This window comes from Vipera berus (assembly GCF_964194415.1).
Source record: "Vipera berus genome assembly, chromosome: W".
NCBI lineage: Eukaryota > Metazoa > Chordata > Lepidosauria > Squamata > Viperidae > Vipera > Vipera berus.
This window is the reverse complement of record NC_138210.1, coordinates 68741308-68756116: the sequence shown is the minus strand read 5'-3', so window position 1 is coordinate 68756116 and position 14809 is coordinate 68741308. Positions and strand designations below refer to the sequence as shown.

The window sequence follows — 14809 nt, the reverse complement described above, 5'->3', positions numbered from 1 at the left end:
GGATCCACTGGACACTGGGGAACAGCCCATTTGGCCACAAAGGCCGAATCCATAAAGTTAGTGGTAGCCCCAGAGTCAATTAAGGCATGGACCGGAATCCCCTCTGGCTTGCCAGGAAGGATCAGTCGTGCCTCCAGAATCAAATGCCGTGGAGGTTCACAGGCACCGTCGGAACGGCGTCGCTCGGCGTGGTCGTTGTGGGTCGCCCGATCTTTCACACCGTCTAGATCGGGCTCGGGCCGTTTCCCGATAGCAAAGCAGGGGACTTTCTCGGGGCAGGCTTGGTCACTGACGCCCGCTGACGCTTCTTCGGGCAAGAAGCAGCCAAATGTCCAGGGTCCCCACAGTAAAAACACAACCCCTCCGATCGTCGTCTGTCCATTTCCGTCACCGATAGACGGGACCTGGCGGCACCCAGCTCCATTGGCTCCTCCCTCTGGACTGGGGGCTCACGCACAACAGGGGCGGCAGGGGTCTGTGGGGTGGCACGGCGACTCTTACGCTGCTGCAGCCGGGCATCGATCCGCAGACAAAGATGGATAAGCCCATTCAGGTCTGAAGGAATGTCCACGCGGGCCAGCTCATCCAACATCTCCTCTGACAAGCCATCCTGAAAGGCATCCACGAGCGCAGCCTCATTCCAGGCGGAATCCTGGCTAAGCAGCCGGAAATCGCTGATATAGGCCTGTAGAGGGCGCTGACCCTGCCTCAAAGCTTTCAGGCGTCGGGTGGCAGTCTGCGCCTTAATCGGGTCCTCGTACATGAGGCGCATATGGTCACAAAACCCCCCAAAGTTATCCAACAAAGGGCTAGGCTGTGCCAACAGAGGCGTGCCCCAACGAGCTGCATCTCCCGACAGAAGGCTCAACATGAATCCCACCTTATCTCGGTCAGTGGGGAAATCAGCTGCTCTCACGCTGATATAAAGCTGGCATTGTCCCAGGAAGGCAGGAAACAGTTCTGGTTTACCAGCAAATTTATCCGGCATAGCTATCTGACATTTCCTCCTGGGTGGGGATGCAGCATGTACCTGAGCTTGCAGTTGTGCCACCTGAGCTGCCAGCAAAGTGAGTTGCTGGGTGAGCTGGGCATTCTCGGCAAGAAGCTGCTCCATCGTAGTAATAAGGGGTGGGGGGCTGAAAGCAAACTGTTCTGAACCAGCCCTCTTCTGGCCTTGAGTAAGGCAACCCCTATTCAGAAAGAAGAGACTGGAGAGCGTCCAAGGCTAAAAGGCATCTGCCAAGATTTAATTACGCAGTTAACAAAAACACTAGAGCTTGTCTTCTCAAGCGGAAAAGTTGCTTTCAGCAACCAGCCCCTCCCCAAACACTCCTTTTATAGAGAGCTCAGGGCGTGATCTCCCTGTGCCTCCTCCCGAGGAGTCCCACATTCTTTCTTTGTTTGTTCCTGCTCGACTGCCTCCTGCGTCGGGCGTCCTTGAACAGGGCCAGCTGTGGGTCATCATCTTCCGCACTATCGGGCTCACGCAGCTGAGAAGAGGGCCCCGGCTGGGAACTCTGCCAAGCCTCCACGCCATCATCAACCGGTTCGTCTCCCACACGGTCCTCCTCCCCCTCATCTGAGTCATCCGACACCTCTGAGCCGGCTGCCGAAACCACAGGCTGGCCCTGAGTCACAACAATAACTACATTTGGGGTGTCATTGGAGCGAGCATTCCTGAAGGTTTTCCTGACCATTACCCCTTAAATTCTAGCAGCATATTGCAAAATGTCTGCAAAGCTAAAATAGGAATTCCTTAACAGATGCTAAATTTTTAGGGGAAGGGGGTCTTTGGGCTTTTCCTTCAATTGGGAGAAACAGGTTCGCCCTTGCTATTAAGACTTAGAGCAGGGCTTTTCAACCAGTGGTACGGGTACCACCTGTGGTACATTGGCACCTGGCAGGTGGTACGCAACCATCCTAGAAAAGTGGCAGCGGGGGAGGGGAATGAGCTGAACCGGGGGCAGCACCGCACAAGCCTGAGCGAGAGACGACTGGAGCTGCAGGGCTATCAGGGCTTAGTGGAAGCGCCAGGATCAGTGCCAGGCTCCAGCTGGAGCTCGGCACTGATCCTGGCACTTCTGAGCCCAGAAGAAGCGCCGATCAGCTGGAATGTTGCAGCATCTCCAGGGTCTTGTGATTTACATTCAGATGCTTGGCAACTGATTTATATTTATGATGGTCACAGAGTCCCAAGGTCATGTGAAGTGACCAAAACCTGCTGCAACCACCCAGCAGATGGGGAGGGGGGAATAAAAACCAAATACACCCCACCCCTGCTGCCAATCCTCAACAGAAATGCTCACAACAATGAAAACCTCAGACAGGAGGAAGAGTGCCGCCAGGCGGGCAGGCAGGTGTCTTGCTCGGCTGTGGCTTGGGGGGGCACTTTTTTCAGTGCCATTGTAACTTCGAACAGTCACTAAGCGAACTGTTGTAAGTCGAGGACTACCTGTACTTCATCACTTTTTTCCTCTTTTTTTTTTTTTGGTCGTCAAGTTTTTGACACCTTGCAAGGTGACTGGTGGTACTCGGATGCTGCCATATCCTAAAAGTGGTACAATGGGTGAAAAGGTTGAAGGGCCCTGACTTACAGAAGGTTGCCGAAAGCCAAGGGCTGGATGCTATTGTAAAGAAACCTCCCCCCGGCCAATGTTATTATATAATGTCTGCCTGTAATTTGCCACTAAGAAGACAACCAGAATGTCCTTACAGTTGATAGGTTATAAAGTCGAAATAAACAAGCCAACACAAACTTCTCAGCAGGTCTCATATGCCAAGGCTCTGGGTGAGTCTGGTTCATTTAGGTGTTTTTATTCAAGGACTGTAACTTTTCTAGCACTATTTATAACCCAACATGTGCAGAATCTTCTCAGCAGGCTCATTTCCTTTTTAAGTCGGAGTGGTGAACAAAGATAAGAAAGCTAAGCCGAATTAAATCTACTTTGCCCGGGTATCGAGCGACTTTTTTACACAGAGGCGATGAATTAAATCCACCAGCAAAATAAAATAAAATAAAATAAGCCCTGAGAGAATTTCACGTAAACAAATTTACCGGAGAGGCGGACGCAGAAATGGAAGATACAGACGCTGGGCTGAGAGGAGAACGAGTGCAGCAGTTGTGAAATGCCTTCTGATTCTTACTCAGAAAGAAAAAAAAATTCTATTTCCTCTTTTAAGAATCCAGGCTGCTGCCCGGCATCTCATAAGACCAGCTGCTTCATTGGTGCTCATATATGCCCGTCTTGGCTTCCCTCCTTTCCAGATTGGCTCCTGTCTGCAGTCATGAGTCCTTCATTTCAGGATTGGCTCAGGCTGAAGGGCAACCAACATTCTTAAGCACATCTAACATGCTTCTACAGGAATCCGTCCCGCTTCTAGACCTGCGTGGCGATCATATGACAGGCCACAATTGGTCCTCCTACATATCTAGATGCTTCCTTATGTTTGCAGGAAGTCCTTGACTTACGACACTTCATTTAAAAAAGTAAAGGTAAAGGTTCCCCCGCACATGCGTGCTAGTCGTTTCCGACTCTAGGGGCCAGTGCTCATCTCCGTTTCAAAGCCGAAGTGCCAGCGCTCGTCCGAGGACGTCTCCGTGGTCACGTGGCCGGCATGACTAGACGCCAAAGGCGCACGGAACGCTGTTACCTTCCCACCGTGGTGGTCCCTATTTTTCTACTTGCATTTTTACGTGCTTTTGAACTGCTAGGTTGGCAGAAGCTGGGATGAGTAACAAGCGCTCACTCTGTTACGCAGCACTCGGGATTCGACCAACCAAACTGCCGACCTTCTGATCGACAGGCTCAGCGTCCTAACCCACTGAGCCACTGCGTCCCTCTGACACTTCATTTAGTGACAGTTCAAAGTGACCACGGCACTAGGGGGAAAAGTCACTAGTGACTGTTTTTCACACTTACAACCGTTGCAGCATTTCCATAGACAAGGGATCAAAATTCAGATGCTTTCCCAGTGACTCAAGACTGATGACGGTTGCAGTGTCCCCGTGTGTGTGTGAGTGTGTGTGATGCGATCCCCTTTTGCAACCTTCTGACAAGCAAAGTCAATGGGGAAACCAGATTCACTTAACAACCGTGTGGCTGCGGTGATTCACTTAACAACGGTGGCAAGAAATGACATAAAACGGGGCAAGACTCACTGAGCAAAATGTCTCACTTAAGCCACAGAAATTTTGGGTCGTAGGTCAAGGACTACCTGTATCTTTAGTCATTTACTTACAACCGGTAGGCTATGCTTTCTCCAACCTCTACTCCAGGGGTCTTCAAACATGGCCCTTTTATGACTTGTGGACTTCAACTCCCAGAATTCCTCAGCCAGACATGCTGGCTGAGGAATTCTGGGAGTTGAAGTCCACAAGTCATAAAAGGGCCAAGTTTGAAGACCCCCTGCTCTACTCTCTTTACTTATTAGCGATGTACTATATTAGCAAGGGGACGCGGTGGCTCAGTGGGTTAGGACGCTGAGCTTGTTGATCAGAAGGTCGGCAGTTTGGCGGGTCGAATCCCGAGTGCCGCATAGCAGAGTGAACGCCTGTTACTCGTCCCAGCTTCTGCCAACCTAGCAGTTTGTAAGCACGTAAAAAATGCAAGTAGAAAAATAGGGACCACTACGGTGGGAAGGTAACAGCGTTCCATGCGCCTTTGGCGTCTCGTCATGCCAGCCACGTGACCACGGAGACATCCTCGGACAAGCGCTGGCTCTTCGGCTTTGAAATGGAGAGGAGCACCGGCCCGTAGAGTTGGAAACGACTAGCACGCATGTGCGGGGGAACCTTTACCTTTACCTTTATATTAGCAAGACTTGACGAAACAGGTAAAAATGCTAATATTTGAGCAAGCATGATACCAAGTCCATCAACATGAATATAAATTGCTCAGGTGTCCAACACGCTGTGGAAGAATTCAACATTCTTCCAAAATATTTCTCTCAACTTCCCCACAACCAGATTATAGATTAAAAACAGTTTCATTCTTATCAATCCGCCCAGAGTCGCTCAATATGAGACAGGCAACACATAAATTTAATACATAGATATTATGATGAATTATTATTGTCCTGTAGGAGGCTTGAAGTGTCTGTCAGAGAAAAGTCCTGCTTGCTGTGCAACTGGTGGGAATTGTTTGTGGGAGCTGAATTACACGCAGTCCTTCACTTAACGACACTTGGGTCCAGAATTTTTGTTGCTAAGCAAGACAATTGAGGGAGATTTTACAACTTTTTTTCCCAAGGTTGGTAAGTGAACCACTGTGGCTGTTAACTGGATCACATGGTCATTAAAGCAAATCCAGCATTCCCCCCATTGATTTCGCTTGACAGAAGCCAGCTGGGAACATTTGAAATGGTGATCAGATGATCCCGGGACAGTTACGACCATTATAAATACACCTCGGTGGCCAAGTGCCCAAATTCTGACGATTTCTCTGCAGGGATCCCAGAGGTGCTTTTTCCTTGAAGACGTTTCGCTTTTCACCCAAGAAGCGTCCTCAGTTCCGACTAAATGCTGGGGAATTAAAAGGATTTCTATCCCTTGCAGGATCTCCAGAGATATTTGACTGTGGGGATGCCGCAATGCTTATTAGTGCAAGGATCGGTCGTAAGTTACTCTTCCCCCCCCCCCAAAGTGTCTTTGTTACATGGACCGAGAGAGCTACATATGCAAAGCTGATTTTCCTAGTTTTGCCCTTTTCGCCAGTTGAGGGTTAGGCTTAGGCCCGGGATATTTGCAGGACCGTCTGCTGCCAGGAACGACTTCCCATCGCCCGGTGCGCTCACACAGGGAGGGTCTCCTCAGGGTGCCGTCGGCTAGACAATGTCGGCTGGTGACCCCCATGGGGAGGGCCTTCTCTGTGGGAGCGCCAGCCCTATGGAACCAACTTCCCCTTGAGCTCCGGATGGCCCCGGATCTCCGGTCCTTTCGTCGCGACCTTAAAACATTTCTTTTCCATCAGGCTGACCTGGACTGACGATAAGGGTTTTTTTAAAAAAAATGTTTTTAATATTTTATCACTGGGGCTTGTTAGTTTAATCTTTTTTAACATTTGTGGTCCTTGAGGACCACTCGGAGGCTTTAGCTGGTGCAGAATGCGGCCGCGCGAGTTGTGATGGGGGTTTCCCGATACTCCCATGTAACACCTCTACTCCGCGAGCTGCATTGGCTTCCGGTTGCCCTCCGGGTGAGATTCAAGGTGCTGGTGATGACCTATAAAGCCCTAAATGGCTTGGGTCCGGGATACTTGAGGGAACACCTGCTGCCGGCATCAAGTTCCCTTCGTCCAGTGCGCTCACACAGGGAGGGTCTTCTCAGGGTGCCGCCGGTAAAAGACTGCCGGTGGATAACACCCAGGGGAAGGGCCTTCTCTGTGGGTGCGCCTGCCCTCTGGAACCAGCTGCCCGTGGAGCTTAGGACTGCCCCCGACCTTCGTTCATTTCGCCGGGACCTGAAGACCTGGCTCTTTGAGCTCTCCGGCCCAGGCTGAGAATTTTTAACTGGGGTTTTAATTTTAGGGATGATTTAATCTTTTTTTAATTTGTTTTTAACTTTTGTACTGGTTGTTTTAAATGCCCTGTAAACCGCCCTGAGTCCTTCGGGAAAAGGGAGGTATATAAATTCAATAAACTTAAACTTATTGTTGTTAGCCGCCCTGAGTCCTTCGGGAGATAGGGCGGCATGTAAGTCCCAATAATAAATAAATAAATAAACAAACAAACATGGCTCCGGACGCAAGGACTTGGGAAGGTAGGATGAGACGATCTTTTAAACGTGCATTTCTAACACCCTTCTTGGAAATCGGTCATTCCCAAGCCGAGCTGCGGAACAGGCATCCACCAATCCTGAAATGACTTCATCCCTTGAAGCTGTAAGATAACCAATCCGATAGAGGAAGAAACCCCAAAAGCAGGGGGGGGGAAGCAAGGAACCAATGAAGCAAAAATTGCAGCGGCAGCAGCAGCAGCCTGGACCCTGAGCAAATAAAGGAACTGTGCTCTGAGCAAGGGCAGAGAAGGGGAATCCCATCATCCATAGCACAGCCACTGCTTCCCAACTGTACCTTCATCTCACCAGGGTCTTTCAGCTTGGCAAAAAAAAAAAATTTTTTTTTTTCAAACTTCAATAGTTTTTAACTCTACGGAAACGTCACCTGTGCTCTTCTGGTGCGAGTTTATTTTTCGTTATGTCAATGGGAAGGGAAAAAAAAAATCTCCTTCCCCCTTGTATCAGGAAAGTTGTCTTGGGAGAGTTGTCTTGGGAGTTTCCCGGTACTCCCATGTTACACCTTTGCTCCGCGAGCTGCATTGGTTACCAGTTGTCTTCCGGGTGAGGTTCAAGGTCTTAGTGATGGTTTTTAAGTCCTTACATGGCATGGGTCCGGGATACCTCGGGGACCACCTGCTGCCGGCGTCGACTCCCCTCCGCCCCGTGCGTTCCCACAGAGAGGGCCTCCTCAGGGTGCCTCCGGTCAGAGAATGTCGACTGGTGGCCCCCAGGGGGAGGGCCTTCTCTGTGGGCGCTCCGGCTTTGTGGAATCAGCTGCCGGTTGAGCTCCGGATGGCACCGGATCTCCGCTCCTTCCGGCGCGGGTTAAAGACCCATTTATTTGAACAAGCTGGCCTGGCCTGATGGGGAATTACTTAGGGTTTTAATATTTATATATATATATTATTGTTTTTATTGTGGGCAATAATTTAATTCTTTTTTAACTTTTGTACTTTTGTAGTTTTAAGATATGCCCTGTTCACCGCCCTGAGTCCTTCGGGAGAAGGGCGGTATAAAAATTTAATTAAATAAATAAATAAATAAAGTGTGGTTTCTAAATTTAAACCTGGCACCTGGGTTGAAAAGGGAAGGAGTGGTTTTCCCGGGCTTTGAATGAAAATACGTGCAGATGAAATTATGAAGGGCACGGTGAAAGAAATTGAGGAGCGCTTGACTTCGTAAGCTTGGGCCAAACCAGCAACCAAGTTTAGGTGGATTAATAAAACGACCATTCAAGTCATTCAAGGTTGACTCAGCCTTCCATCCTTCCGAGGTAGGTAAAATGAGGACCCAGATTGTTGGGGGCAATTAAGCTGACTTTGTAATAATGCCGCTTGGGGGTGTGTGTGAAAGCCCTAATAAGCAGGCATATACATAGAATGAAGGCTACTGCTAAGCTTGTAAGCCGCCCTGAGTCTTCGGAGAAGGGCGGGATATAAATGGGATTAAAATAAAATAAATAAATTTTTAGCACATCAATCTGGGGGAGGAGATGAGATAGAAGGATCTTCTTCCCAGTGGCAAGTTACATTCGTAAGCATCCAATCATCTGTAAGCATTTGGCCTTCACTAAGCAGCCCGTGTTTGAAAATCGTCCGGTTGAAAGTGCCTGACTTTTGAACTTCTAGCATTTGCAAATAAGCTAACGTTGCAACTTAGATCAGCGGCCTTCGGCGTCCAGGTGATCTTGCTCTATACCTTAAAACTACAAATTGTCCATTTGACTCCGAGTCCAATCACGCAGCAGAGCCGCCCGCTGTCCCCCCCCCCCACATTCCGTGCAAGCAAAATACCAGCCTGGTTGCCGTCTCACCTCAGCCCCTGACAGGAAAGGGTGGGTCGTCCCTGTGATAGCCAGGTAATTCTCATTTCCCCCGGGGAACTTAGGAGAGAAAGGAAAACATCGTCAATCAGTTTCACTTCCCTTATCTTAAACCAGAAACACAACAGAAGCGGCTGTGATAAAGCCACAACATTTGTATAGCTAGAGTTTATGAAACCTATTGCAGTTTTAGAACTGTTTCCTGCCCACCCCCTCAAGAATGAATTCACTATCTTTTTGTCAAGGGTGTGTGTGTGTCAGACTGTCATGGAGCGTTTTTCATAGCCACTTTTACAAAAGTGTAAATTGGTACACTAAGACAGGGGGCTCCGAACTTGGCAAACATTAACTTGCGGACTTCAACTCCCAGAATTCCACAGCTAGCTATGCTGGCTGAGGAATTCTGGGAGTTGAAGTCCACAAGTCATCCAAGGACCAGGTTTGAAGACCCCTGGTCTAGAGATTACAGGCGTAGGCAACCTTGGCTCTTTTATGACTTGTGGACTTCAACTCCCAGAATTCCTGAGTCAGCATGGCTGGTTCAGGAATTCTGGGTGTTGAAGTCCCCAAGTTATAAAAGGGCCAAGGTTGCCTAACCCTGCTCTAGAAGTCAAACCCTCTGGTTTTGCGTGACAGGTGAGCCTACTGACCTATTCAACAAACCTTGTTTAACAATGATGATGATGGGGAACACAGCCAGTGACTGGCATAGGATCATTGACAACTGAATGTGCAAATGACACTCTGAAAGTTGAATCATTGCGACGGGACCCAAACTGCCACGATTCAGCCTTCAGACCACTTCTGACATCTCTACCTGGATGATTTGAGAATCTTCATCGGAAGATGCTCCTTTGTAAAACTGCCTTTGAATCGCTTGGAAAATGTAAGTCATGAAACATGCCAGAGCAGAGTTAATACGGATTCTCTACTCACAGCCTGGCTGGGTCAGCTTTACGTACAAAAGCCGTGCCACAAAGTGTTTCTCTTTATCACAAGCCTTGGGGCAATCAATGTTGCAGTGTTGGAAAGTTTGGCTGGGCCAGGAAGGACTTTAAAAAAAAAATTCTGCAGATAGGGGACAGAAGTATCATCTGTACAGCCGTTTGCTCCTTTCCGCGGGAAGCATCAATTAAGCACAAATTCCAGAAATGCAAAGCAAAGGATCAACAGCCAAGGGAGGAGAAGAAAAAAAAAACAACCCCCCCCCCAAAACAGTTGTTGAGGTGAAAGCGCGTACGTGAAGCTTGCTACGGCATTTCCACTGCTCACGTCTGCAGCCCCAGCAGCTTTTCCAAACCCAGTAGCAGAGACAGGTCCTGTTACGGATTCCGAAAAGGCAGCAGCAGGATGACACCTGCCCTTGGAAACGCCATTGGCACATAATCCCCTTGCAAGATATTCCTTCTTTCAAAAGAGTCTGCTTTTACTTCAAAGACCCGGAGCTAAACACAGCAGCCCATCAGCCTGCAGTTAGTAAGTTTCAAATCCGCTGCGGTAAAAAAAAAAAAAAATGGGGGGGGGGGAAGGGGGAAACGACCACAGTCGGCAGGAGCAGGTAAGTGTTTTAACTGCGAACCATCTTGCAACCAGCAAATGTTCAGATGCCTTTTGAGACCTGGCGTTCCTGGCGTGTTAAGAGGTAACACCTGGTTTTCAAGCGATTACCGTAAATAAATGACAATTTATCTTATCTTGGCAATGCAACCCCACTTATTATGGAGGTCACATATATTCTAGAGCAGCGATGGCAAACCTTTTAGAGACCGGGTGCCCAAACTGCAACCCAAAATCCATTTATGTGTCGTCGGGGGGGGGGGGAGGTGGGCGTGGCCCATTTGGGTGGGTGTGGCCCATTGGGTGGGCTTGGCTGCGGTGGTAACGGCAGACTGGGTGGGACTAAAAAGTTCAATCAATCAATTCCAACTTTGCCAGATCTTTTTTTTCCCCACAAGAAGTTGAAATTGAATCGATTGATCCTTTTTTTTCTTTTTTTGCACACAGCAGAGGAGGCCTAAAGCGACAAAGTTTTATAAAACCCAGTGGAAGGCCTAGGACTGGAGTGACGGTGCGCGTGCCCACAGAGAGGGCTCTGCGTGCCACCCGCGGCATGCGTGCCATAGGTTCGCCACCGCTGTAGAGCAGACCTGGGCGTTTTACCTGGGCGCCACATCCAGCCCTTTGGCTGTCCCTGTCCGGACCACATGCCTTGGTTTTATTTCGAAGGTGACTTATTGTTTCTTTTCTTCCCAATTTATGTATGTGCGTGCAGGCCTATGCACCTTCACAGTCCTTTTAGTTCAGCCCTCCACAACGGTGCCAGTTTGTCACGGGGTTCCGTGGGAAAAGTAATTTCCCACCTCTGTTCTATTGCCATGTTTCTCAACCTTGACAGCTTCTAACTGTATGAACGTCAGCCAGAAATTGAAGTTTGCACATCTTCAGGTTCCCAAGGTTGAGAAATACCGTTCCACAGGAACACGAACTGTGCTTCAGTAACATGTCCCATTTCAGCACAGCTTCACTGGAGATCGTAGATGTGCAAGGGCCCCAGGTACCACTGGGGTTCATAACTCCTCTCTCTCAGCAAAAGGTGACATGCAGGCTCTGGGACAAATGTATGACAAAAGCCTACCATATCTTAAAGGAGAATAAACAATGAAACCCTCCATTGTGTAGAACAGACATGTCAAACACAAGGCCCGGGGGCCGGATGAGGCCCGCGAAGTGGTTTCATGCGGCCCGTGAAGCCATCCTGGAAACAGTGAGGGAACGGCCCCCACTGCCTTGGCCCTGGCCCAGAGACCCTCCTCCTGCCAGAGACCCTCAGATCTGTCCTACTCCTGCCCAGGCCCCCATAGGCACCCTTGATGCGAACGATGTAGAGCTGGCCACGCCCACTCAGCAGGCCATGCCCACCCTGGCCATACCCACCCAGCCCCCTGAGGGCAACCGCAATGCTGATGCGGCCCTCAATGAAATTGAGTTTGACACCCCTGGTGTAGAAGAACTCCTGCGGATTAACATAAACCACAGAGATTTCCCACAGAGTTGAGTGCTATCCATCCTAACCTAGGAAGCAAAAAGATCCATGAACAAAATCCATCCAATTTCTCTTGTCCAACAGGAAACTGTAAAGCATATGCATAAAATACCCAGTGTTTGATCTAAATCATCCCAATCTTCCTGGAAGCAATATTACAGCAGGACTGTAAAAGATCCCAAAGGATTGCAGACACGTTCATACAGAAAGTGAACTCCTTCTTAACCATTGTCAGAAAACTCCATAGGAATTTCTAGCCTAATTGCATTGTAGCCTAAAAAAAATTATACATAGCTTTAGGACAGGGGTGTCAAACTGCTGGCTCATGGGCCGGATGTGTCATGGAGAAACCGCACCCACCCCATTGCTGGCAATGGGAAAAAAAGTCCCGATATGACACAACACGTCACGTGACATTGTGAATTTGTCACACCTGCTTTAGGAGGAAAAAATGGCCAAAACTGAAAACCACTGAATTTAAATAACGCCAAGGCTTTCTCATTGATCATTATTAACATGGAATTAAAATTTCACATACCCAGTCTATAATTATTATCTTTCGATAATAATGTATAGGCTGGCTTCTCTCCTATAGCGTATGATTGAGCTAGGCTTGGTTCCTGAACATGTTGTTCTTATTCTGTGTTTGTTTACATCTAGAATTTGTCATGCTGATCCCGTCACATTTTTCAGGATAATTTTTTTTTGTTTCTCTCATTATCTTTTTGCACTTTCTGGCCATGCTCTGACCCATGCTCCTTTGATGTTTTATACCAATAAGGAGGCCATTACCCTCCCAGAACTAATACAGGTAGTCCTCGACTTACAAGTTTGTTTAGTGACCATTCAGAGTTAAAACAGCACTGGAAAAAAGTGACTTATGACCAATGTTTACATTTAAAGACCTTTGCAGCATCCCCATGCTCATGTGATCGAAATTCAGATGCTTGGCAACTGGCATGTATTTAGGATGGTTGCAGTGTCCCGGGATCATGTGATTCCCCTTTTGTGTCCTTCTGACAATCAATGTCAATGGGAAAGCCAGATTCACTTAACAACCATGTTAGTAATTTAACAAGTGCAGTGATTCATTTAATCAATGTGGCAAGGGAAGTCATAAAATGGAGCAAAGCTCACTTAGCAAACATAAATTTTGGGCTCAATGGTGGTCATAAGTCAAGGACTACCTGTACCACCTTCACATCCTGATATTTTAGCCTTCAAAATCCGAGATAACTGGAGCAGGCAGGTAGAAGCTATAACAGAGCCAAACAAGGCGCTCCCCATACCTGCGACAGCTGTTGTCTTCCATATCACCCTAATGTTCTAGTTCAGGCATGTCAAACTTGAGACGTCACGTGACATATCAGGACTTTTCCCCCATTGCCGGCAATGGGGTGGGCGCAGTTTTAGTGTGATGCATTTGGCCCGCGGGCCAGCAGTTCGACATACCTGTCCTAGTTTGTCAGACACAGTGAACATTAATACACATATCCACACGGCCTTGATGGACACATGTTCATACGATGAAGGGAACACAAGCAGTGGCAAGAGTTATCCCAAAGGTGCTTTTTCACGAGGCAACTGGACTTTTTTTTCTTTGAAGACGTTTCGCTTCTCATCCAAGAAGCTTCTTCAGCTCTGACTGGATGGTGGGGAATGGAAGGATTTATACTCCTTGCAGACAGCTGGTCATTTGCATTCTTTTAGAAAGTCACTGAAGTCACCTAGAGGTTTACCTATGTCCTCAGGGTCACCTGAGTGGTGCAAATGCGCGTGGAGCCTTCATGGCTGGAGAATGTTTTTTTTGCCCCGTGTGCCATTACGGCTGAAGACAGGCGCACCGGCTGTTGTGGAGAAGTCTGTGTTGTCTGCATCTCAGACTGAAGTACAAATGGTCCCTGCAATCTGCTCCACACCCATTTGTACCACTCGGGTGACCCTGACCCCCACAGATAAACCTCCAGGTGGCCTCCACGACTCTCTGAAACAGGGGTCTTCAAACTTGGCCCTTTCATCACTTGTGGACTTCAACTCCCAGAATTCCTCAGCCAGCATGCCTGGCTGAGGAATTCTGGCCGTTGAAGTCCACAAGTCATAAAAGGGCCAAGTTTGAAGACCCCTGCTCTGAAAGAATGCAAACGACCAGCTGTCTGCAAGGAGTAGAAATCCTCCCCTTCCCCACCATATCCAGTCAAAGCCGAAGAAGCTTCTGGGCTGAGAAGCGAAACGTCTTCAAAGGGAAAACAAGGAAATCCAGTTGCCTCCTGAAAAAGAAAAAAAAAAGAAGAAAAAAAGCACCTTTGGGACAACCGGGGACCTGGATGGCTGAGAATGGGGAAAAAGCGTAACCCGTTTTCCCACCCTTGCTTTCCCCCAAACCCCCAACTCCCCACCCAGCCCACCCCACCCACGGCATCTGCCAATCCATCCGTTTCGGGAGCCCACCTGGCCGGACTGGCTCAGTGGGGCGGCTGAGGATGATTGGAGTTGTAGTCCCGCATCCCCAGAGAGGAAGGTCAGGAAAGGCTGGGGAAGAGCAAGCTGAGCCCCCCCCCCGAGGAGAACCCACCTTTTGGCTCTGGAGCCCCTCGGCTTCCTTTTATGCCAGCCCCAGCCCCACCCACCCCCATCCCAGCCCCACGCCCGAGCCCCTTCTGCTCGGCAGCCACAAAGGGCAGCCTTCCCGCCCCACGGCGGACAGCCGTTAACACCCCTTCTCCTCCTCCTCCTCCTCCCCACGCCACCGCCCCACGGCTCGGTCCCTCACCTCCATGGCGGCCGCTTCGGAGCCGCGACGAAGAGGGGGGAGACCCCACCAGACTCTCCCCCTCCCCTCCTGCTTTCTCCCTCCAGACTCTCGGACCGGAACCGGAAGGGATTCCGCCCACAGCCAGGCCACGGCCGGGGACGGCGTCACTTCCGCCCCTACGTTGCCGCCCCCTTCAGGGAAAGCCGTCGGGTGCGGGGGGGGGGAAATGTGGGAGCGTTCGGGAAAGCGGGAGGCACTGAGGGAGAAGCTCTCTCCCCACGGCTTGTAAAATTCAACTCGGGCGCCCCGACACCCCCCACCCCGCTCCCGCCGAAGCCGTTAAGGCGGCGAGGGCTCGAGCCGGAAGCGGCTCCCAGGCCTCGTGGGGCAGTAAAGAGGACGCGGTAGAGCGGCCGC

The 14809-nt window shown here is 49.5% G+C and overlaps 1 protein-coding gene across 2 annotated transcripts in view; it reads right to left on the bottom strand.

Annotated features, from left to right (window-relative positions):
• The window catches only part of LOC308676691 (TOX high mobility group box family member 4-like), a 39009-nt gene extending 24500 nt beyond the window's left edge, over positions 1–14509 (bottom strand). The window contains exons 1-2 of one of the 2 annotated variants that reach the window (XM_081342682.1): positions 14411–14509; positions 8589–8657 (exon numbers count right to left, since the gene is read on the bottom strand). In XM_081342682.1, coding sequence (XP_081198808.1) covers positions 8589–8657; positions 14411–14416 — 75 coding nt within the window. In that variant the 5' untranslated portion in view covers positions 14417–14509. The remainder of the gene's footprint in view (positions 1–8588; positions 8658–14410) is intronic. The other variant, XM_081342683.1, reaches the window with a different exon arrangement.
• Between the last annotated feature and the right edge of the window lie 300 nt (positions 14510–14809).